The sequence below is a fragment of the Podarcis muralis genome, chromosome 8, assembly GCF_964188315.1.
Source record: "Podarcis muralis chromosome 8, rPodMur119.hap1.1, whole genome shotgun sequence".
Lineage (NCBI taxonomy): Eukaryota > Metazoa > Chordata > Lepidosauria > Squamata > Lacertidae > Podarcis > Podarcis muralis.
The window spans coordinates 85,049,251-85,073,980 of record NC_135662.1 but is presented as its reverse complement, the minus strand read 5'-3'; the positions used below and the strand labels follow the sequence as shown (position 1 = coordinate 85,073,980).

At 43.4% G+C, this 24,730-nt stretch overlaps 1 protein-coding gene across 5 annotated transcripts in view; it reads left to right on the top strand.

Moving 5' to 3' along the window:
• MTA1 (metastasis associated 1) overlaps positions 1-24,730 on the top strand; it is a 63,413-nt gene that overhangs the window by 28,182 nt on the left and 10,501 nt on the right. For 2 of the 5 annotated variants that reach the window (XM_077933441.1, XM_077933442.1), the window contains 11 exons: positions 1,957-2,056; positions 2,944-3,132; positions 5,365-5,439; positions 6,852-6,910; positions 9,884-9,999; positions 12,579-12,730; positions 12,866-13,055; positions 13,697-13,786; positions 14,887-15,039; positions 17,004-17,039; positions 24,601-24,632. In XM_077933441.1, coding sequence (XP_077789567.1) covers positions 1,957-2,056; positions 2,944-3,132; positions 5,365-5,439; positions 6,852-6,910; positions 9,884-9,999; positions 12,579-12,730; positions 12,866-13,055; positions 13,697-13,786; positions 14,887-15,039; positions 17,004-17,039; positions 24,601-24,632 — 1,192 coding nt within the window. Of the gene's footprint in view, positions 1-1,956; positions 2,057-2,943; positions 3,133-5,364; positions 5,440-6,851; positions 6,911-9,883; positions 10,000-12,578; positions 12,731-12,865; positions 13,056-13,696; positions 13,787-14,886; positions 15,040-17,003; positions 17,040-24,424; positions 24,479-24,600; positions 24,633-24,730 lie in introns of those variants that run through there. The other 3 variants (XM_077933445.1, XM_077933443.1, XM_077933444.1) reach the window with 3 other exon arrangements.

Genomic DNA, 24,730 nt, shown 5'->3' with positions numbered 1-24,730 from the left:
GCTGAGGCTTTTACCCACAGTGCCACCCGCGTCCCTCATGTTAAAACAGGTGAATGAGCTAGCAAAGTGCCATACTCAAGAGAATGAGACTTCCCTACCTAGAGTGGAGCAGAGGGAGGAGAAAGATATTAACTTACTATTTCAATGAACCAAGTATATCACAAAGGAAGAGGAAGTATTAGAATGTATTCAATATACTGGATGAAAATTCTAGAAGAGTGTCAGAAGCCTGTAAGGAAGTGTGGCACCAAAAAGGGGAATAAAGTCTCTATATATGATCAACATACCTCTGTCTCTCCCCCAGCAGAAGTTGATAAGGAAACGGCAATGCAAGATTCTTGGTTTGGTGTTTGAAAAGGGCATAGAATTGAGAAATATCGCAACCGCTGTCACAGCCGTCAAGTCTACAATATTACGCTGATTAGGATTTACAACTAATATGTCAAAATAGGGCTTTTGTATCTACCCGAAACAAAGTAGGCTGCTCTCCCAGAGTGAATAGAATCTTGTCTAATCGATACATCACAACCAGCAATCACTGGCTTATATATGACTATCCAAGTGGTGGTGTTCTGCTTGCACAACTTTCCTGTTTCTCACAGTTTGGAAGATTAGTAGCAGAAGAATTGCATTTATTTGGTGCTTAAACAGTGGTTGCCGTGTAGCAAGTCTGAAGCTTTTGCTTTTCAAGGGATGTCTAACACCTTCATCTTTCAAGTACATTGTTCAGACTGTACACACTCTCAGTGTAAAATAGCACCGTTAGCTCACGTTATATTATTATGTTAAGAAAAGACTGTCTTCTTGCACAATCTCCCCATGCAGATAAAAACATACAACTTCTACTTGTTCCTCCTGCCTTGTTTAGGACGATAATGTGCCTCAGCAGCTATTAGATCTCATTCTTCTCTGTCAACTGGTTTTGCACTAAATGATTCAAATGACTCATTCAAATGACACTTTTAACTGCCTTTATAGTGAGCTGCTGGGGGTATATTTTTGCTTGATAATGCTTGTGCTTTTTTCACTTGATGATGAAGAAAGGGTTTCACTTTCAACTTGTATCTTGTATTAATTTCTTCGTGATCTCTAAATGTGCGTAAAACAATTGCAGCAAAACCACTGGCCATTGAGGCTTTTGGAATGTTGCACTGTAGGATTAAAACGCCGCGAAAGTTTCTGGAAAATACATTTATAGGAAGTGTTGATTTCAGCAGCTGTCCTTTGTTAAACAGATTCCTGGTTTTCATTAGTACAATTCCAGCAGGTATGCTGAGGCTGGTGGTTGACTGTGAGCGTGCTTCACTGACACCATTATGCATGTTGTAGATTCTGAGTCGTAGCTCCCATGGTTCACTGGACTCAGCGATGCTACATGACACATGGCGTTTGCTAAAGAGTGGTGAGGGCAAGTTTCATACTGACAACCTGCATTCAAATGTTTTCCTTCTGAGGGAATCTCAAATAGAATAAAGTTGATGTAGCAAATTTCCATCCTTTTGGGGTATGCAAAAATGAATAATAAAAAAACATTTGCAGCAGCCATCTGTGTATAGCTGTGATGATGGACACGATTTCTCTTCTTGGTTCCTACAATGTTGACTTTGTCATCTGAATAAGTTCCTAACCTGATGAGGGAGTGAGCTGAAACATGGTATTTGTGACATCTGTCTTAGATTCCGGTACACACACTACCTATTCCCCCCTGATAAAGCTAGACAGTTTTCTGCGATGACAAAATCGAGAGGGGGTGAGCAACGGTCACTACTATGTCTGGGGAAACTGTGTATTATCATTGAAGTCAATGAAAATGTAGCAAAAATGCTTTGTTCCCTCGTACAAATAAATGATACGTACCAAATTGTTTTTGAAAGTGCTTGCTGTAAACTTGTTACTTTCTTTGCTTTGTGTGTGTTTTCTTGCACGGAAAGACAACCATCTCTTCATTTTTTTTAGCTCTGTGGGTACATTTGCTCGCGCTCTAGACTGCAGCAGTTCTGTTCGGCAGCCAAGCTTACACATGAGTGCTGCAGCAGCATCTAGGGATATCACACTGGTAAGAATTTAAGAAAATAAATCCTAATGTTGGATTTTCTGTTAAAAGTAATACCTCTATAGCATAACTGCAAAAAGAGAGTAATATATCAGACTGAAAACACGGGAAGAGTCCTGAAGCATTTTACATTGGTGTAGTTTGTGTGCTTAAGAGACAGTTCAGTTAGGAGCCAATTGGAGCTGTGAATCTATAACACACACAAAAAATCTAGCATGTACATAGTAAATTTTAAGCTCGTGATCATTTACACTGCTTAATTAAATGATTTGTATGACTGATGTGGAGTTTATTAATTGGGTAGGGGTTTCCTGTACCAGTTCAACAGAATTTAACCCCTACTCATTGGTGTTCACTGGGTGGTTAAATCCTGTCCAGTTGGGCAGTTCAGTGCAAACCACTGCTCCAATGAAGGTTTGTTCCTTAGTTTAAGCAATGCCTTGCCCATGTTAAAACAAAGGGGGGGGGAGCTTTGTTTTAGCAGCAACTTTGGAGTCCTGACCAGATGTCATTGTGACGTTGGGTGATTTCCCCACCTACCTGTCAATTTTGGCCTGGTAAGGATTTAGCCTGTGGAGCCAAAAATATTCTTCATGCCAGCATTAGAGGATGATGATGATGATAATAATAATAATAATAATAATAATAATAATAATAATAATAATAATTCCTTCCAGTAGCATTACCCTGCCCATCTGCCTGGGTTTTCCCAGCTAGTCTGGGTGGCTTACAGCATATATAAAAACATAATAAAACATCAAACAGCCCCCTGATATGTATCAGTCCTCAAGTTTCATTCATAGCTTTTTATTTTGAAATGTGTTGCATTTTTTAAAATGTATTGGAAACTTCTTTTTTTACACAGTTTGTATTTGGTTTGTTTTATGTAGTTCCATGCCATGGATACTTTGCACAAAAACATCTATGACATTTCCAAGGCAATTTCTGCCCTTGTGCCCCAGGGTGGGCCTGTCTTGTGCAGGGATGAGATGGAGGAATGGTCTGCTTCTGAGGCAAATCTCTTTGAAGAAGCCCTTGAAAAATATGGAAAGGATTTTACTGATATTCAGCAAGATTTTGTAAGTAGGCAAACGGCATTGCACATCTAGAAGATCGTGGGCAGCATTCTCCAGTTAAAGAAATTAGGGCATCTAAAAACGTGTGTAAGCAGAACATCTTCCATTTGTGCAGTGGCAAATTCTCTTCCCCATGTGTCCCATGACATTTCCAAATTGCTGGTATAGTTTAGGGATACTGAGCTACATGCTTGGGGGATAAGGCGAATGCTGTGGACATAGCACATCTTTATTTAAGTAAGGCTTTTGACAACGTCCCCCATGATATTCTTGCAAGGAAGTTGGTAAAATGTGAGCTTGACAATGTAACCGTTGGGTAGATTTGTAGCTGGTTGACTGACTTAACCCAAAGACTACTCATTAATGGTTCATCCTCATCCTGAAAAAAAGTTAGAAGTAGGGTGCTGCAGGGTTCTGTCTTGGGTTCATTGTTGTTCAACGTCTTTATAAATGACTTGAAGGAAGGATTTGAGGGGCTGCTCATCGAATTTGCAGATGACACCAGACTGGGAGGGGTAGCTAATGTCACAGAAGACAGAATCATAATTCAAAATAACCTTAACAGATTGGAGAACTAGGCCCAAACTAACAGAATGAGTTTCACTAGGGACAAATGTAAGCTTCTGCACTTAGGAAGGAAGAATCAGCTGTACAAATATAAGATGGAAGACTCCTGGCTTACCAGTAGTACATATGAAAAGGATATAGGGACCACAAGCTTAACAGGAGTCAGCAGTGTGATGCAGCAGCAAAGAAAGCTAATGCCATTCTAGGCTGCATCAACAGAAGTCTAGTGTCCATATCAAGAGAAGTAATAGTACCACTCTTATTCTCCCTTGGTCAGACCACACTTGGAATACTGTGTCCAATTCTGAGCACCACAATTTAACTCATAGAATCCTAAAATCCCCCTGCAATGCAGGAAACTCAACTAAAGCATCCATGACAGATGGCTATCCAACCTCTGTTTAGAAACCTCCAAAGAAGGAGAGGTTTGTCTCACTATCTTCTGGAAGGTGTGCAGAGGAGGGCGGCCAAGATGATCAAGGGTCTGGAAACAGTTGAAGGAGCTGGATATGTTTAGCCTAGAAAAGAGGAGACTGAGAGGAGATATGAGAGCCATCCTCAAATATCTAAAGGGCTGTCACATGGAAGATGGAGCTAGTTTGTTTTCTCCTGCTCTGGAGGGTAGGACTCCGACCAGTGGCTTCAGGGTACAAGAAAGGACTAAACATCAGGAAAAACTTTCTGACAGGAAGAAGAAGAAGAAGAAGAAGAAGAAGAAGAAGAAGAAGAAGAAGAAGAGGAGTTTGGATTTGATATCCCGCTTTATCACTACCCGAAGGAGTCTCAAAGCAGCTAACATTCTCCTTTCCCTTCCTCCCCCACAACAGACACTCTGTGAGGTGAGTGGGGCTGAGAGACTTCAGAGAAGTGTGACTGGCCCAAGGTCACCCAGCAGCTGCATGTGGAGGAGCGGAGACGCGAACCCGGTTCACCAGATTACGAGTCCACTGCTCTTAACCACTACACTACACTGGCTCTCAGTTGGTGTCCGACAGCGGAAAGATCTTCCTAGGGAGATGGTGGACTCTCCTTCCTTGGAGGTTTTTAAACAGAGGTTGGATGGCCATCTATCAGGGATGCTTTAGTTGAGATTCCTGCATTGCAGAGAGTTGGACTAGATGAACCTCGGGGTCATTTCCAGCTCTCAAGATTTTAGGATTCTATGATTTCTGGTACCATTTTCCCAACTGGAAATGCATTGTGAAAAGCCAATGGTGATCAAGGCTTTAAAGGTTTAGTCTTAGGAGGCTGGAACAGATTAGACATTGTACTTGTTTCTAACATCATCTAGAACATTGTACCTGAGGCATGTTGGAAATCATACGACTATGTGTGAGATGCAGCCCACAGGGCCTCCATACTGGGACTGAAACCACCCCAGTTTGGCTCTGCAGTACATCCTTGCACAGCAACTAGGTTGATAAAAACAGCTTTTACTGGTGTTTTTTAAGCCTAATTGCAGCATGGGGAAGGTGAAGGGGGGTGTACAAAGCTAGATAAAGAAGAGTTAACTCACTTCTTCAACATCTAGCTTTGTGGCAGTTGGGTAGCTATATGCTTGGGAACTTCTGAGTTCTGACTTTTTGCTATTAAAGTCTTTTGTTCCCAGGATGATGTAGATTTGACACCTCATGGGCTTTTTTTGGTTTTGTTTATACGTGTTCTTAGCTTCCATGGAAGTCCTTAACCAGCATAATTGAGTACTACTATATGTGGAAAACAACAGATCGATATGTTCAACAGGTAAGAACAATGTAGTTACATTTCTCAAAACAGATGCTTCTAACTTCTAATTGCAATCTCTTGTAGTAGTCATTATAATCCTATATACTCAGTTTTGCTGACATTTGATGAATGATTTGAAACTTGTAACTCCTTTTTGAGTGGGTGGACATGACTGCCAGATGTCTCATTAAGGTATTATTGTATGGATTGACTTTGGGTGGATCTCTCCAACTCAGAGATCTCTTCTGGAAAAAGCATAGGAGGGTCATTTGCCACTGAGACTAACAAAAAAACTATTGTGTTCAGTATGTTTTTAATTAGCTGTTTCTTACTTATTTTCTTATTATTGAAACTTCGCAATGGAATTCGATATTTTCCCACTGTCTTAGCAAATAAATTATTTGAAGTCTTATGGTTACATGTGTCTTTAGGAACATGCATATACCGTATTTTTTGCTCTACAATATGCACTTTTCCCCTCCTAAAAAGTAAGGGGAAATGTGTGTGCGTCTTATGGAGCGAATGCAGGCTGCATTGCTTTCGCTGAAGCCAGAATAGCAAGACGGATAGCTGCGCAAAGCCTCTTCAACAACATTTGATTCAGAATTTTTTTTCTTTCTTGTTTTCCTCCTCTAAAAACTAGGTGCGTCTTATAGAGCGAAAAATACGGTATTCCTGATCTACACATGAACCCCCAAGCATAGTGTAGTGTCATGGTTAGAGTTTTGGACCTGGGAGACCAGGGTTCGAATCCCCGCTCAGCCATGAAGCTCACTGGGTGACCCTGGGCCGGTCACCATCTCTTAGCCTAACCTACATCACATTGTTGTTGTGAGGATGAAATCATAGAATTGTGGAGTTTGAAGGGTCATCTGGTCCAACCCCCTGCAATGCAGGGGTCTCACCTGAAGCATCCCTGACAGGTGGCCATCCAACCTCTGCTGAAAAACCTCCAAGGAAGGAGAGTCCACAACCTCCAGAGGGAGACAGTTCCACTGTCAAGCAGCTCTTAATATCAGAAAGTTCTTCCTGATGTTTAGTCGGAGTCTCCATTCTTGTAACTTCTGCCTTCTGTGTTCTTACATCTATTGCCTTAACTAAGTGGTGTGCAATTGGTTCAGTTTCTTTGCAGGGCTCTAGCCATGATTAAAATCTGTTGCTTTCATTTCTTATGGTATGAATTCATTTCTTTAATGTACTGATTGATATTTTCAGCCCTGCTGATCAGTAATATTCAGAAACTACTTTATAAATCCATGATGCTAACATAAAGGGATGAACTGCAGCCCTTGTTTCCTCAAGGTGAATTGACTTTTTGTATGTATACCTAGAGAGGTATTTGTTGAGAACAGGAAAAATGTATCAGATTTAGTTATAATTTATATGGATTGCTTTTATGTTCTAACTTTATTTTATTGTATTGTATTCAGAAAAGGTTGAAAGCTGCAGAAGCAGAAAGCAAGCTAAAGCAAGTATATATTCCTAATTAGTAAGTGCCTGTTATTATATATATTTACAGATGGAATGAAAATATTATAGCCATTCTTACTTGTCTTGCAAACTTATGTATGTGAATTTTTAACCACAAAATAGATGTTACATTCACAAACGGGGCATTCCAGTGCATGCCTACTCTGAAGCAAGTCTGATTTTCTTCAAGGGGTCTTAGTCCCATGGATGTGTATACAGGACCGCAGCATAAATGTTGTAATGTATGTTGCTGCTAAAAAGCTACACTTGTCTCAAACCCTCAACCAAAACAGCTTTGATTCTCCTAGGGATCCCAATATGGATTGTACATACGCAGGTTATCATCTCTTGTGAGACAGGGCATTGTATTGGTTCTGTACTAAATTGAAAATGAAGCTTTGGTTAGAGAGGAAAACAAATTTTTGATCCATTGCTGTACGTGAGGGTGTTTTCATCCCCTCCCAGATGTGCACAGAGGTGGGCTGCGTTTGTGACAGTGGCTTCACATTTTAAACAAACTAATGTGAAAATTCTATTATTAAGGTAGGTAGCCGTGTTGGTCTGACGCAGTTGAAATAAAATTAAAAAATAAGAAAATTGTCCAGTAGCGCCTTAGAGACCAACTAAGTTTGTTCTGGGTATGCACACATCTTCAGATACCCGAAGAAGTGTATCTGAAGAAGTATGCATGCACACGAAAGCTTATACTCAGAAAAAACTTAACGTATTTTTCGCCCTATAGGATGTACTTTTCGCCCTATAGGATGTACACCGACCCCTCTCGCTCTCCAGGCTTCAGGAAGCTATCCGCAAGCCTTGGGAGCCCGGCACGACTTCCCGCCGGGCTCCCAAGGTTTGCGGACAGCAGCCTGCAGCCCGAAGCCTGGGGCGCGCTGAGCAGCATGCCCCGGGCTTCGGGCAGATATCCGCAAGCCTGGGGAGACCAGCGGGAGTTTCTGCCGGGCTCCCTAGGCTTGCGGATAGCAGCCTGTTCTGGGGGCTGGGGTCGGGGGAAGCTCGGGCTTCCCCGCCCCAGCCCTGCGCCTGGGGGGGAAATATTTTTTTTTCTTTATTCCCCCCCCCCAAAAAAAAACACCTAGGTGCGCCCTATGAGCCGGTGCGCCCTATAGGGCGAAAAATACGGTAGTTGGTCTCTAAGGTGCTACTGGACAATTTTCTCTTTTTTTATATACTATTAGAGAAAAGCATAAGGAAGGACTGCTCTTCTCTCGCTCTCCCTTACTCTCACGCAGGGCTACAAAGGCAGACACCAGCCAGAAGCTCTTGACCTTTGGGAAGGGAAAAGAGGAAGATCTAAGCAGGGAAATAACTCGGAAGGGGAAAAGCTATCCAGGAACTTCTGGCACGTTTGGGCTGTTACAGGTTCAGACATTGACTACATTAGAAAAGAATGGAGTGGCTCTAGAATGATGGTTTCCAAACACACAAAGATTGTTTTAAAAAAGCATAGTGCTGTCCTCCATGAATTTGTCTAATCCTCTTTTAAAGCCGTCCAAGTTGGTGGTCAGTTCCATAGTTTAGGTGCTGCACGAAGAAGTATTCATGTCAAGCTCACTGATCAGTAGTTACCTGGTTCTTCTTTCCCCCCTTTTTGAAGATGGCTCAGCGCCAAGGGATTTGGTGTGGGACACTGAGGAGAGGTCAGAAGGAGAGACTTGGGGGGAGGAGCTGGACGTTGAAGGAGCAACAGGGTTTAGTGGGCAGGAAGAGACAGGGAGCAGCAGTTCAGACTCCGAGGCTGAAGCAGAGGAAGTCAAGAGGCTGCAGAAGAATCCATGGAGTCTCCCCCTCCTGCTGTGACAAGCTCCCCTTCCCCTTGGTATCCCAAGAACACACAGAATGAGGAGGAGGGCAGAACAGAGGCCAGAGGTGCACAGCTTGAGACTGCTTGGGAAACATCTGGGAGAGGAGAAGCCTTAGAAAGGGTGGAAGTCAGGGACCTTCAGTCCTGGCAACTGCTCCATAGGGGCAAGACCTTCTGGGGAGCGTTGTTGAGTTTTATGCCGTTTCCTTGAATAAAGAGTCAACTTCACCGACAGTGGAGCCGTATGTCTTTTGTACTGACGTGCGTCTGACTCCAGCCCTGACAGTTATTATTGCTTCAAAACTAAAACTCAAATTCAGGAATGAAGATAGCTATTGGTTTTTCTGTAAATTGTTGATCTTCTGTCACTCTTTGAAAAATGGATCATGTATTTAATATGCTATAATGTAGCATTGGTGCAATGTTTACTATTTATTTCTTTATTGCGTTTATTTATATCCCACTCTTCAGAACATGAATCTTTCCAAGCCAGATTATAGGAAACATTAAACAATTTTTTTAAAAAAAAGCACAAATAATGAAAAGCCAATAGAATCATTTCCAAAGTACAATTGATAGTAGAACTCCTGGAAGGGAGGATATTTGCATTTTGTGAAGAACAAATAAAGTTTGATAAAAATAAATAAACAAATGTGATACATTGTTTTGCTGAGATGTTGATGAAAATTTAATAATGCCTGTGTAACTTCTGCAAGTTTAAACTGCATATATAGCTTTTAGACACCTGTTCCTTCTCAATTATGTAGTTTTTGAACCATTTAGCACTAAGAGATTTGACTGGGGGATTGATAGTTTCATTTGGCAGAAGAGGAGGGGGACTGGGTACACTACATTCTTCTCTAAGTTAGTGAAAATATTTTATGTTAAAACTACTGTATTAGAAATGGGAGATACTCAATATTTATTTACCATGTCTGAAGTATTAGAAGGTTGCATGTTCCTTTGGTTGTTGGCATCCGTCTGTCTCAGGAGACAGTGGAAGTGTGTGCCTTTGGGGGTGAAGTCAACCCATTGGAGCACCTGCTGTGGCCGATAACAGGAAAGACATGTTTTGTTGCAGCGGGGGCAGGTGACGGCGTCTGGTGGTGCTGATGGCATTTCTTCCCATAAACTAACCACCCATTTCCTGTTTTTCATTTCTTTAAGTAACAAGCCAAACCCCAACCAGATCAATGTCAACAATATCAAGCCGGGAGTGGTAAATGGTACAGGAGTTCAGGCACAGAACACGGGAACAGGACGAGCCTGCGAAAGCTGCTATGGTAAGTGATTTGTGAATGTAGCCCTGTGTGCAAGAAAAAGAAGCCCATGAGGGGATGCAAGTTCAGTCTTATGTGCCCTTTTCTTTTTAATAGATTTTAATTTTTAATAAATTTTATTGAATAATACAAGAATATCAAAACAAATTTCAAACATATCCATATAGACATAATTATTTACATATTTGCCAAACAAAGATTATAGAAAAAGATAAAGAAAGAAGAGAAAAGAAAGAAAAAAGACAGAAAAAAAGAAAATACTTTCCATAAACAATAATACCAAATTTGTGCTTACACACATTACAAAATACAAATCTTAACCCACAGCGCCACCCGTGTCCCTTTTATCACAGAATACTATCAAGCTATTGATAATGAGAGGATACTGAATGAAAAGGAGGTTTTACCTAGGAGTAAAGCTTTGGCATAATTTCTTAACTTGTTTAGTTTCATTTATATGTATTTCTTAACCTAGAGTGGATCACAAAGTGCCCACAGGGAAATACATAATCTAAATCAGTATCGCTTGGTCAAAATTGGGTTGGGGTGGACAGAGAGTTCAAGCAATGTTTAACTTGACAAACAAGCACAACGCTCCTGTTTTTGTTTCTTAAAGCATCCTTATGCTTCCCTTTCTCACTCCCTTTTGCTGAGGAACTATAGATTCTGCACATAAGAGTCTCAGGTCAGGGTTCCTTACTCCACTGCCCAGGCTAGACATGGAAAGATTTCCCAGCCCATTGTACCAATTTATACTATGGGGTGGTGTAATGGTTCTAGGGGTTGCTCGTGCGTAAGTTGCCGCCACTCCTGGCTAGGTTACCTGGTTGAACCCTTTCTGTCTGGACAGCCTCAAGTTTCGTGGCTGTCTCAGTCGCTGGCAGAATCCGTCAGTGGGCGTTTCTTGAACCTTTTCCAGCATAAAAGCTGCTTGACGCCAAGTCTCCTCCTACTCTCCCTGCGCGGAAGTCTCCTGCGCAGGGAGGGTGTGGACAGCGGAGTACCCGTACTCTCTCCGCTGGTCTCCGGCGAGGAGTCCTGGAGCCTCCTCTCCGATTCCCCCATCTGCCCCCCTTCTCCACTGGTGTTACGCTGATTTCCTTCCCCCGTAGATAGGCTGCCTCTCTCCCTACTGGGACCCTCTCTGGCATCCCTCTGGAGCCTTCCCTCCGCCTCTAGCTCCGATGGCAGTTCCCTGACAGGTGGTTTTTAAAAAGAAAGGAAAAGTATCCCACCTCTTAATGCTCTCAAGTGCTCACTCTTGCCATAGAGCAGCTAGTCCAGGTTAAAAAAACTCACAGCCAAAACCACACCCATTGTATCACTGCTGAATTATTTGCTTCATTGATAATTATCTGAGATGATAGATGCGCCTTTAGAAGTAATATTGATTTATCCCAGCACAGACCTTCCAGTCGGTGGTGCCACGACTCCACAGTGAACATTGGCTTCAAATTATAAAATTGGTGCAATTATCTTGCAAATAATTATTAACGGGATGGTTGCTCGCCTTCTGTACTTATCTCGCCACAGTGGTACTGTGAAATAGCTTCTAATCTCTTTATATACCAGTTTGCTGAGTAAACACACAAGGGGAGTAGAGCGAAGAAGGTAATCTTCCAGAGTATTATGCTAAAAATAGGGCAGTACTATGGAGGCTGCACTTTCTCACTTCTTGTTTTGAAAGTCAGTAATCCTTTTTTTGTTATTAAAAAGGAAGCACTGCAGAAAACTTTGTTCTTTGTTTCACATAATGAAGCTGTGTGGTTACTGGTCTTGACTGGTTCTTCTAGTTTTCATAGAAGATTGAGCCATAAATTTATTTGCTAGACTGCTGCATCTACGCAACGCAGTGCCACAAAGTCTGCCCAGCTTTCCATGTAGCTGTGGGAATAATAATAATAATAATAATAATAATAATCGTAAATTATTTCTACCCCGCCCATCTGGCAGAGTTTCCCCAGCCACTCTGGGCGTCTCCCAGTCGAGTGTTAAAAACACAATACAGCATTAAATATTAAAAACTTCCCTAAACAGGGCTGCCTTCAGATGTCTTTTGAAAATAGGATAGCTGCTTATTTCCTTGACGTCTGATGGGAAGGCATTCCACAGGGCAGGCGCCACCACCGAGAAGGCCCTCTGTCTGGTTCCCTGTAACCTCACTTCTCGCAATGAGGGAACCACCAGAAGGCCCTCGGCGCTGGAAAGAGCCTCCTGAAGACCAATGCAGTTTGTCCTGTAGGTATGGGGGGGGGGAGTGGGGAGTATTGCTAGTCAACCCGGGAAAGATGCAGAATGGCACAGATTGAGCAAAAACACTTGCAGAAACTGATCCCCATTTCCAGAACAAGCTTAAACATATCATTTTCTAAATGTGCTATTAAAATTAAGATATTAGTATGTTTCTGAACATGGCAAAATACTTTTCCTATTATAACACAAAAGTAAGCCTTTCTTGCCATATACTGTAAAAGCAAGCTGCTGTCATATATTGGAAAGCTAGCTTGCTTATCTTTTGCAGAGTCTCAACAGATAAGGCATGCAAAGGAGTCATAATTGATATCTGCTTTTGCTGTTCCCAGTGACGCAGTCTCACCAGTGGTATTCTTGGGGTCCTCCTAACATGCAGTGTCGTCTGTGTGCATCTTGCTGGACATACTGGAAGAAATATGGAGGCTTGAAAATGCCTACACGGCTAGATGGAGAACGGCCGGGGCCGAATCGAAACAATTTGGTAGGCACATTCACCATATTCAGTTAGTAAATCAATCTGCAGTTCACCACTGTGGTTCCTTAGGCCAAGAACAAAAAGATAAGGCAAGGTCCAAAGTGGACCAAGGCTCCTCCTCACAAATTTTCCTTTTCCCAGAGTCCTCACAGTGGACCCTTGAGGAACAATGGGAGCCCCAAGTTTGCCATGAAAACGCGACAAGCTTTCTATCTCCATACTACAAAGCTGACCAGACTCGCCAGACGATTATGCAGGGACATCTTGCGTCCGTGGCACGCAGCACGGCACCCTCATTTGCCTATCAACAGTGGAGCAATCAAAGCTGAATGTGAGTTTTTCTCGTCCTAATTGCATGATGTCAGCTTACATGCCTGACAAGAGTTTATGCTATCAGAATTGTGGTAGGAGTTGAGTTGAGTTGAGTTGAGTTGAGTTGAGTTGAGTTGTGTTGTGTTGAGTTGTGTTGTGTTGTGTTGTGTTGTGTTGAGTTGAGTTGAGTTGAGTTGAGTTGAGGGAAATGGGATCTAAAGAAATCAGGCAAGCTCTCTGACTCTCTCAACCTCTCTATGGTTGAGAGCAACTGGGGTAGCAGAAGGAAGAAAAATGGGGGAAGAGAGTAAAATAGCTTGTCAAGCTGTTATAATGCTATAACATGCTCACAATTGGTGCTGTCAGCCCTGTAGCACAGTAGTGAACGATCTGGGGGTAGGTGAAGAAAACTCCTCAGTTTGTCCTCACCAAGCCTGTAAAAGTACATTGCAAGCTGGGCAAGAGTACTTTTGTTAAGGGCTGGGAATATACTCCCAACATTGTGATTCAGGCCTAATTTGTATTAAATATTACTTTTTGTGCATTTCTTTTACGTTGAAATGCTTCAGAAAACTCTGGCTCTGTTATCAAAAAGGCTGTTTGTTAGGCTTTTTTGTTAGCATGTAAATGAAGTCTTATTTGTTCCAATATTGTCTTCAGGTGCATCTCGTTTACCAGAAGCTTCAGAAGATTTGTTGCTATTAAAACATGTTGTCAGAAAACCTTTAGAAGCAGTACTTCGGTATCTAGGTAAATAGACTGCTGAATCGTATACATGCATTTTGGTGACTTCAAGTATAATATTTGTTGTTGTTTAGTCGTTTAGTCGTGTCCGACTCTTCGTGACCCCATGGACCAGAGCACGCCAGGCACTTCTGTCCTCCACTGCCTTCCGCAGTTTGGTCAGGCTCATGTTTGTAGCTTCGAGAACACTATCCAACCATCTCATCCTCTGTCGTCCCCTTCTCCTTGTGCCCTCCATCTTTCCCAACATCAGGGTCTTTTCCAGGGAGTCTTCTCTTCTCATGAGGTGGCCAAAGTACTGGAGCCTCAACTTCACGATCTGTCCTTCCAGTGAGCACTCAGGTCTGATTTCCTTAAGAATGGATGCGTTTGATCTTCTTGCAGTCCATGGGACTCTCAAGAGTCTCCTCCAGCACCAAGTATAATATTATTCACTAGCAAAAAGTGTCGTATTTGACAAGCAGAAGAGGGTTAACCCAGTGTCCTTTCCCATGCTACTAACTCTGTTTCACCAGCTAATTCTGCCCACACCAACATTGGCCCTAATTTTAATTTTCTCCAAAGGAATAAACGACATTTCGCTTGTACTGTATAGGAGAAAGTTATGGGATGCCCATAATATACAGATTGCACCTTACCACTATTGATCCCAGTCACTAAGCCAGCAGCCCTTGTTTGCATCTTCCCTGGGTTGATGCTTTTTCTTGCCTGTGCTAGATGGAACAGAATGTCAGGATATAAATATCATACAAATAGAAGGATATGAGTGACAATGAGAGAGAGAGAGAGAACCACAGGCACAGAAACACAGATCTTGGAAGGACACCCTTGTTTTCAAAAGCTTTATTTCTCTCCTTAATATTTGCACATGAGGATGTCTCTTTCTTGGCCTAATGGTCTATGCGCTGCTTCTAAGACAACTGTAGGGTCTGATTCCTGATTCAGGCTCTCTCACCTGCATACATATTTTGTTCTTTTTTTAAAAAAATGTGGCACCCCTCTTCTTCCTGCTTTATTCATGACTGGGTCAGAGTTGGGTTTAAAAACAAAGGAGTCTGCCACTGTCCTTTGTAATATGCTCCTAATATGCTGTTCTCACCATACAGAATCTCATCCCTGCTCTCTGAAACCTGATCCTGCTAAGAGTTTGTCTGGCTCCCTCAACAGTGTGCCTTGTGCTAAGTTTACGCCAGTGATTAACAATGGATCTCCAACGATCTTGGGGAAAAGAAACTACGAACAACAAAATGGGATGGATGGTAAGTATTTTCTGGTGCTAACGTGTTGACAGTGTTTGCAGATTAATTTTTAAGTCTGCAGGACTAATTGTCTTGGTGGCTTTTCATTTTCAGTGTTGCTAATATTGCTTTTGTCAGAACTGTTTAATACTTACCGTACTTTCTGTTTGAAAAATGTGTTCTTCCCAATTGCCATTGCCAGATAGTGCTTCAGAGCTTTCCATTATTTGAATATATAGAAATAACCATAGGGCAACTCCTGTGTTTTATCCACCCTTAAATATCATGGCTTCTGATCTTTAAAATCTAGCCTAGGATTGTTTAATTCATCGGAGAAGAAACAAGTTAGTAGTGTGGAAAAAGAGAGCACCCAGCACACTTAGACTTCATTGTTCTGATAGTATAGTGGTGCCTCGCAAGACGAAATTAATTTGTTCCGCGAGTTTTGTCGTCTTGCGATTTTTTTCGTCTTGCGAAGCACGGTGTCGGGAAAGTTTCAGAAAAGCTTCAAAAATCACCAAAGTCTTTAAAAACCTCAAAAAAGGCTACCACACCGCGTTCTATGAGTTGCTCCTCGAAGTCAAGTCGCAACTGTATTAACGCTGTTAAGAAAAAGGAAACAAACTTGCAAGACGTTTCCGTCTTGCGAAGCAAGCCCATAGGGAAAATCGTCTTGCGAAGCAGCTCAAAAATCAAAAAACCCTTTCGTCTAGCGAGTTTTTTGTCTTGCAAGGCATTCGTCTTGCGAGGTACCACTGTAGTTGAGAATCCTTTTCTCTGCTGGAAAAAAATGTGTTCCTTTTAACTATATACAATTTGCCTTAACCAAAATATGAAGGTGGGAAGAAACTTATGTCTAGAACAATGTCCCACAAAACATGGAAAACTGACTCCGTTACACAAACATAAATTTGCCTCCCCTTATTTGCTGGTGGCTGCTTTTAGCATGATCTGCTTGCAGGTGTTACAGATCATATGCATGAGAATGCTCTGGCCAAACAGGTTTGAGTGGCCAGGATTGCTTGGCCAGAACCCCAAAGGGGGCCACACATACTCAGGTATGTAATACGCAGCACAATTTTGTGGGTTTGACTAGTGTTGAACATTGCGAATGCTTTAAAGTAATCTGCAATAGTTCTAAGAGAAATACTGTAGTGGACTCTGCCCTGACGTGCAGCAGGGGGAGAGATGCCACGGAAAGCAATTTTAATGTGTAAGTTTGTTACATTGATTGATTGATGAATCACTTGATAAAATTGATTGCTAAAACATCCCAAAACTATTTAGCAACCGAAACCTATATTAAACCAAGTCCAATACAGACTAGGATAAAAGCTCTGCTAAAAAGCTTTGTTGGAAAAGTAAGCCATCCAATTTAAGGTGCTAAAACGATTAAGTCAGTTGTTATGCATAGCGAAGCAAATTCAGCTGAATTCTTTTCATGGAATTATAGAGTTGGAAGGGACCCCCCCCGAGGGTCATCTAGTCCAATGCCCTGCAAGGCAGGAATCTCAACTGAAGCATCCCTGACAGATGGGGTGAGCTCTCGTTGCTCGGTCCCAGCTCCTGCCCACCTAGCAGTTTGAAAGCACGCCAGAGTGCAAGGAGATAAATAGGTACCGCAGTGGCAGGAAGGTAAACGGTGTTTCCGTGTGCTGCTCTGGTTTTGCCAGAAGCGGCTGAGAACTGTCTGCGGACAAACATCTGCTCCCTTGGCCAGTAAAGTGATGAGCGCCGCAAATCCAGAGTCGTTCGCGACTGGACTTAACTGTCAGAGGTCCTTTACCTTTACGAATATGGAAGTTGTTGAACGTTCCCCCCCCCCCCAACCATACAACCATAGCTTCTGCTATCCTAGATGTGCTGTTAAATTTTTTGACCAAGCAAGCAAACACCTGCACAGATAACATGTTATTTGTTTAAGTTAAGCTTTTGAAATAATGCAAATCTGATTGTTGATCTTTATGTTCACTGTGTTCTACCAGGCCCCGTGAAGAAGCGCCTTTTGATGCCAAGCAAGGGTAAGATTACGGAGTTGTTCTCGGCTTGTGCTTGGACAGTGTAACCTTTTCTCGATTCATCCGCTGACTTTTCAAGTTTGCTTCTTTGTGCTTGTGTCCACCCATTTCGTATTGTGTGTACATGTTGTTTTTGTGATTTCTAAATACATCGCCTCCCTTCATAGTTTCCCATGCGGTATTAACGCACCATTATCAGTTTAACTGCAGCTGATAAAAATATCCCGATTTAGCAACCCTTCTGATGTATGTTTGAGTTTTGGAAGGTCTCTAGAGGAAGGGTTTTTCATGATTAGAGAGCAGCCACCCAAACCTTCGCTGTACACAACCTTTTGCACAGAGGTGGGGAACTGTTTTTTCGACTGAGGGCCACATTGCCCCAGTTGAAAGCTGTTGGGGGCCTGACCTGGATCCAAAGTGGACAGGGCCAGACACGGGCATTATTGCATGCTGTTAACACACAACCAAATATGTACACACACATACAGTCTTAACATATGCACAGACATGCACAGTTAATACAGGGCTGCATCTTCTTCCCTGCTCCTACTACAGATTTTTTTAAAACCCTCCTACTGAAGCCAAGAGGAGTCCCCCCCCCCTTCCCAACCCTAAATATGGAGCAGTGGGGTCTAAATGTAAAGCCTAAATGTGGAGCAGGGTGGAGAGGGTGGTTGCAGATGCAGAGATAAAGTTTAACCCTTCCTTACCAAGCTACAACTTTCCCAGTGCCACCTCGCACTTAAGCTTCAATGATAGGTTTTTAAAAGCCTGACTGTGGTGCAAAGATAAGGAGGCTTTGGGCTGTATCTGGCACACAAGACTGGTCATTCATCACTCCTGCTGTAGTTTCTTGGGAGATGTGGTAGCTTCAGGCATCAGTGATATTTTCTGAGGTGTGCAAGGCCAAAATTATTTAAGACTTTATAGGTGAAGAGCAGCAACTTGAATTTTGTCCAGAAGAATACCTGTATAGGTGGAATTTTGCCTTGGGTGACTGTTCTGAGCAAAAGGGTGAGATGTACATTTCAAAATAAAGAGTCTCGCAGGAGGATATCCATGCTAGTCTGTTGCAGGACAGCTTAGCAAATGCATTATAGCACAAGCTGCCATGGATTCCAGTGTACTTCGCCTGATGCATGAAGATTCATCCTCAGCTGGCAGGAATATGTGCATATAGGTGTAGAAAAAATGTACAAAAAGTATAGTAAGCGTTAATTAAGCTTCCATTCTTAACAGCTTTAATTAGCAACTAAGCTGTCATTCCTTGGTGACTCATCTTGGTATGACACTTCAGAAGAAGTCTTCATTTCTTTCTATCAAGAGTGTGTTGTGGTAGTAAAGGCTCAAGAACAAGCAGTACGAAGCGTAATTGTTTTTGCCAATAGGCAGCGTATGGCATAATTGCAACCCAATGATGCAGTAGCCCCATAAGGCCGAGAAATGCACTGACTAGGAAAGGGATTGCTTCTCACTTTAGGTTGGAATAGAATACACTTATCATGATTACCTCATCCATTCCTTGATTCTGTTTCACTGACTAAATGAGATGAACAAGGTCTCATAGAATCATAGAATTGGAGAGCTGGAAGGGACCCCAGGGGTCATCTAGTCCAACCCACTGCAATGCAGGAATCTCCGCTAAAGCATCCAACCTCTGCTTGAAAACCTCCGAGGAAGGAGAGCCCACCACCTTCCGAGGGAAGTCCGTTCCACTGTTGAGCAGCTCTTATCACCAGAAAATTCTTCCTGGTGTTTAGTCGGAATCTCCTTTCTTGTAACCTGAATCCACTGGTTCAGGTCCTACCCTCCAGAGCAGGAGAAAACAAGTTTGCTCTTCGATGAGAGCCAGTGTGGTGTAGTGGTTAAGAGCGGTAGACTCGTAATCTGGTGAACCGGGTTCGCTTCCCTGCTCCTCCACATGCAGCTGCTGGGTGACCTTGGGCTAGTCACACTTCTTTGAAGTCTCTCAGCCCCACTCACCTCACAGAGTGTTTGTTGTGGGGCAGGAAGGGAAAGGAGAATGTTAGCCGCTTTGAGACTCCTTCGGGTAGTTATAAAGTGGGATATCAAATCCAAACTCTTCTTCTCCTCTTCTTCTATGTGACAGCCCTTGAGATATTTGAAGATGACTGTCCCATCTCCTCTCAATCTCCTCTTACCTTATCTTGAATTGCGTAAACTCATTTTTTAAACTTTAGCCACCTTTTGTGCAGGAGGGATATGCAACTCAACATTAGTTTTAAAAGAATTAATTAGAAATTTATGCGCGTGCACAGTATCACAAAATATCAGACGTATAGAGGAATAGCGCTAAAATAATAAAACCGGAAGAGCAATCAATTAAATTCTTTGAGCAGGTGTCTCTTTAACATCTGAAGGCCTTGATACAAGTTCCACAATCGAAGAAGATACCGTGGGCATCTACTAGGAGCAGAGAAGTTAGACAAGCTATATTCTTTACAGTAATAGATCCATGCTTGATGGACTTTGGGAGGTCATTTTGCATTGTGGGGGCCTTACAAAAATGGAGCCAGCTCCTAGTAGCTACTCACCATTGATTCCTCAGCCATGGATGGACCTACGGGGGAGAATATTTGAATGAGAGATCCTTAAGATACCCAGATGCCAAGTTTAGGGCTTTAAATTTTAAAACCAGAACTCACCATCAAATTTTGTAGACTAATGCCTTCTGCATATGCTAGGCATGAAATGAGGTTACCTCCAGAAAAAAATGGAGTTTTGTATACTTAAGCGTTGCCACCAGTATGTGAAAAACAGAAAGACCCAAAATGGCCTGACAAAGATCCCTGTTTCTGTAACCAATGGAACATTGAGGGCAGCTGAGTATATTCATTTATTTAGTTCATTAATTTCATTTCAGATTTCTAAACTGCCCATCATCTGAGGATCATAGGGCGGTTTACAGTATCAGTTGTGGGAAGCCCAGTAACTGAGTTACTGGCAAAACTAAGCCCTTTGTAGTCCAACTGATTATATCAGAAATTGGGGGTTGTCCAGTAGCATAATTTAGGACTAGCCTGTAAGGGAGTGCAAGGGAGCACCAGCTGAAAATTCACACTCCCTCCTTGGCAGCAGAGCATAAAGGAAAACAGGAAGCAGCGGGGAAAAAGTTTAAAGTTGATGGAAGTTTAGCAGCTGGAAGAGGAGGCGAGGGCAGTACAAGATGTTCTGGAACATAACTGGGGCCATCCCATCCCATCTGGGCAGCAGGATCTACACGGACGGCACATCTGCCCCCCCCCCAAGGGAACGCATTGCCTTTCACCACTGCTGTGGCAGAGGCAGCTGTGATGCTCTTCTTGAAGGCTGGATCTGTGGCCTCTGCTGCTGCCACGCACAGGCGCACCAGCACTGCAGTGGCCATCCTGTGTCCCGTGCCTGAGCTGTCGTGAGATAATTGGGAGAAGGGGCAAGATGGCACAGGCTCACTGAGGCTCCAGCCGATACTGGAGCTTAAGCAAGGTGGAAGGTACTGTTACAAAGGAGGAGGAGGCTAGAGCTGAGCGGGGCCAGGATCTATCGCTGCTGAGCCTCTTTCCCTTCCCCTCCCAACCAGAAGTGCTGCTTCAGTTCCGAAGACAGATTTTACTTCCACATTCAAGACAAAGGCTGCCTCTTGAAGAGACTTAGATACGTTCAGCCCGGGGAAGAAATTTGAGCTGCACATCCACTGGCAAGTTTGGGGTAGGGAGAAGAGTCTCAGGTGAAAAACAAAGTTCCCAGGGAGATTCATAAGGGGCAAGGCAGTTCTAAGATAGTCTGGTTCCAGGCAGTTTAGGTTTTGGTCAGCATTCTGGCTTCGCCTGCATTCAACCGTTTGAGCAATGGGCATTGTCTTTTGCACATGCTTGGGTCTCATACATTGTACCTCTCTCTCCTGCGGCCACCAGAAGTCCCTGGATTATTGTTGTTGATGGATTGTTCTGTACACTCTGAAATGCCGTTCCGTTTTTGGAGCAATCCATCAGCACACCAAGAGATGTCAAAATCTGCCCAAGGAACTCTGTTCAGTCCACGTTGTTTGATCTAGCCACTAGAGGACAACTTGCTTAACATGGAGCTGTAGCGTGTGTGGGTTTATCAGAATGTTGCCCAGGTTGTAAATTGTGAACTGCTGGAACACTTAAGAGGAGTTAAGGAGGCCTAGCAGCCTGAGCGTGTATTTGAAGTGGCCGTAGCAGGTTTGGAAGGCCATTTTTCATTCACCATCATGCTCCTTTGATCTAAATCAGTGTATATGGCGGCAGGATGTAACTGGCCAAACAACTGTTGGATGAGAGGCAGCCTGTGGTCTTCTTTAGTGCCTGATGCAGAGATGTAATTCTTTGGATCTGTTCTTGCTGCTGGAGATATCCTTGTGTGAGATGCTAAGGATCTGATGAACTCCTCCTGTCCAGAATGGGGCTGTATCACCAGCCAAACATCCCAATATAGTGATACATTGGGAGGTTGAAAAGTGGAGGAACAAGCTGCATTGGCTCCGGCGCCTTGTTAATTCTCCTTGACCTCTCAGTTGGCTTTTGATACCATCAGCCATTGTTTCCTTCTGGAGCGGCTGTCCGAATTGGGGGTAGTGGTTTCCAGTGGTTCTGGTCCTACTTGGATGGTCGTTCCCAGAGGGTGATGCTTGGGGAGTGCTCTTCAGCCCTGTGGAGTCTTCCAGGTGGAGGTCCTCAGGGCTCAATTTTATCCCCCATGCTGTTTAACATCTACATGAAACTGCTGAGAGGGGTTATCTGGAGTATGGCAGTGGAGTTTTCTTGCCTCAGTAATGGACTGGATGAGAGCCAAAGAAACTCAATCCAGATAACACAAAGGCACTGCGGGTGGTTCCCTAGACCAGATGGCTGGGAGATTGCCTGCTCTTGATGGGGTTTCCCTCTGGGATGGCTTGGGGGTCCTCAGTGGTGTTGCATGCCTTCCATCAGCTTTGGCTGGTAGCCCGGCTGCACCCCTGTCTGGACAGGGACAGCCTAAGATCGGTTGTCTATGCTCTGGTACTGTAACCTCTAGGTTGGATTACTGCAAGGTGTGACACATAGGGCTGCCTCTGAAGGTGGTTCAGGAACTTCAGCTGGTACAGAACTTGGCAGCCAGGTTGCTCACCAGGGCAAGACGGTTTCAACATATAACCCCCAATCCTAGCCCGACTGCACTGGCTACCAATTAGTTTCCGGGCTGGTTTTGACCTATATAGCCTTAAACAGTTCAGGACCACTATACCTCAAGGACCGCCTATTCCCATATGAACTGACCTAGACCCTGAGATCCTCCTCTGAGGCCCTTCTTCGTGTGCCTCCTCCACATGAGGTCTGGAGGGTGGCAACACAAGAACGGGGTCTTTTCTGCAGTGGCTCCTTGTTTGTGGAAAGCTCTCCTCAGGGAGGTTCATCTGGTTGAACCTCGTTATATATCTTTAGGTACCAGGCAAAACCATTCCTCTTCAACCAGGCCTTTGGCTGATTAATAATCTACAGCCTTTAAAATGTGTTTATGGGAGGGGGAGTTTTTGTTTTGTTTTAACTATTTATGTTGTGCTTTTATTTTGTGAACCACCCTGAGGGCTGTTCATAAAGGGCTGTATATAAATCTAATAAACAAATACATACCTACCTATATACATACATAACTGTATCTGTGGAGAACTGCTACTTCATGGGCCCCCAGAGGCATCTCACAAGACACTGTTAGAAAAAGGATGCTGGACTAAATAGATCTGATTCAGAGGTGGGACGGGCATATATTTGAATAATAATAATAATAAAATAATAATAAAATAATAATAATAATAATAATAATAATAATAATAATAATAATAATAATTTATTATTTGTACCCTGCCCATCTGGCTGGGTTTCCCCAGCCACTCTGGGCGGCTTCCAACAAAGATGAAAGATACACTAAAATGTCACATATTAAAAACTTCCCTGAACAGGGCTGCCTTCAGATGTCTTCTGAATGTCAGGTAGATGTTTATCACTTTGACATCTGATGGGAGGGCGTTCCACAGGGCGGGGGCCACTACCGAGAAGGCCCTCTGCCTGGTTCCCTGTACCTTGGCCTCTCGCAGTGAGGGAACCGCCAGAAGGCCCTCAGTGCTGGACCTCAGTGTCCGGGCAGAACGATGGGGGAGGAGACGCTCCTTCAGATATACTGGACCAAGGCCGTTTAGGGCTTTAAAGGTCAGCACCAACACTTTGAATTGTGCTCGGAAACGTACTGGGAGCCAATGTAGGTCTTTCAAGACCGGTGTTATATGGTCTCGGCGGCCGCTCCCAGTCACCAGTCTAGCTGCCGCATTCTGGATTAGTTGTAGTTTCCGGGTCACCTTCAAAGGTAGCCCCACGTAGAGCGCATTGCAGTAGTCCAAGCAGGAGATAACCAGAGCATGTACCACTCTGGTGAGACAGTCTGCAGGCAGATAGCGTCTCAGCCTACGTACCAGATGGAGCTGGTAAACAGCTGCCCTGGATACAGATTTGACCTGTGCCTCCATGGACAGCTGTGAGTCCAAAATGACTCCCAGGCTGTGCACCTGCTCCTTCAGGGGCACAGTTACCCCATTCAGGACCAGGGAATCCTCCACACCTGCTCGCCTCCTGTCCCCCCAAAACAGTACTTCTGTCTTGTCAGGATTCAACCTCAATCTGTTAGCCGCCATCCATCCTCCAACTGCTTCCAGACACTCACACAGGACCTTCACCGCCTTCACTGGTTCTGATTTAAAAGAGAGTAGTTGGTAGGTTGCTACGTGACTTGCAGTAAATCGGCAAGGCTCCCAATTCTTTGACAATAGCAAAAACAGAAAGGCTCCCAGTGAAACCAGGAATGGATTGTTGTGTGAAAGGAATGTGAACTCAGTTCTGGTACTAAACACCTTCCTTGTGACCAAGACACAGACTGAAACACAGTAAAGATTTCTGCTCCACTCCCCAAACTTTTTTTTTAGAAGTAGGATGATTCTTCACTGATAAACCACATATAAAACTGATTTTATGTCCAACCAAGAGAGAGAAAACTATTTTTAAGAGGGCAGGAGTTGGATTATTAATTCAGATCCCTCATTTAACAATGCCTCAGAGAGAATGGCTCAATGCCTGCCTTCTTTTGAGGCTGCCTTGCAAATAGCAGGATTTCCCCAATGTTTCCCAGAGGAAAATGTGAGTCTCTGTTAAGCTGAGCTGAGCCAAACCTCAGCGTGTCAGATAACTAATGGTAGACAGGCTGGTTGGTTGGCCGGCCGGCCGGCAACTAAGAAAACCAACAAGTGCTTTCCTATAACTACTGCACACTTTCTCCTGCTGCTTTCATTGCCGTTAATAACGATGGACAGTATATTTAAATATTTTTGCAATTATTTTTAGATCACTTAAGGAGCTAATCTCATATATTTACCAAAGAAAGCAAATGTGAAAGCGAAAGTGAGTCATTTTCAAACATTAGCCATGCTGTTTTTCTTTTTGTGCTTCCTTTCTTTTGATTTTTCTCTTTGGAAAAGCAATGGTGTCTTACGAGCTCTATTCTCTTTCCTGTTTGTTAGGTCTGCCCAACCACGGACAAACCAGACAAATGGTAAGAGAATGTTCATCTAAAAAAAGATAACAGTAGACCACCATCCCAAGCAGAAAGCTCTAAGGCAGGGGTAGCCAATGTCGTGCCCTCCAGTTGTT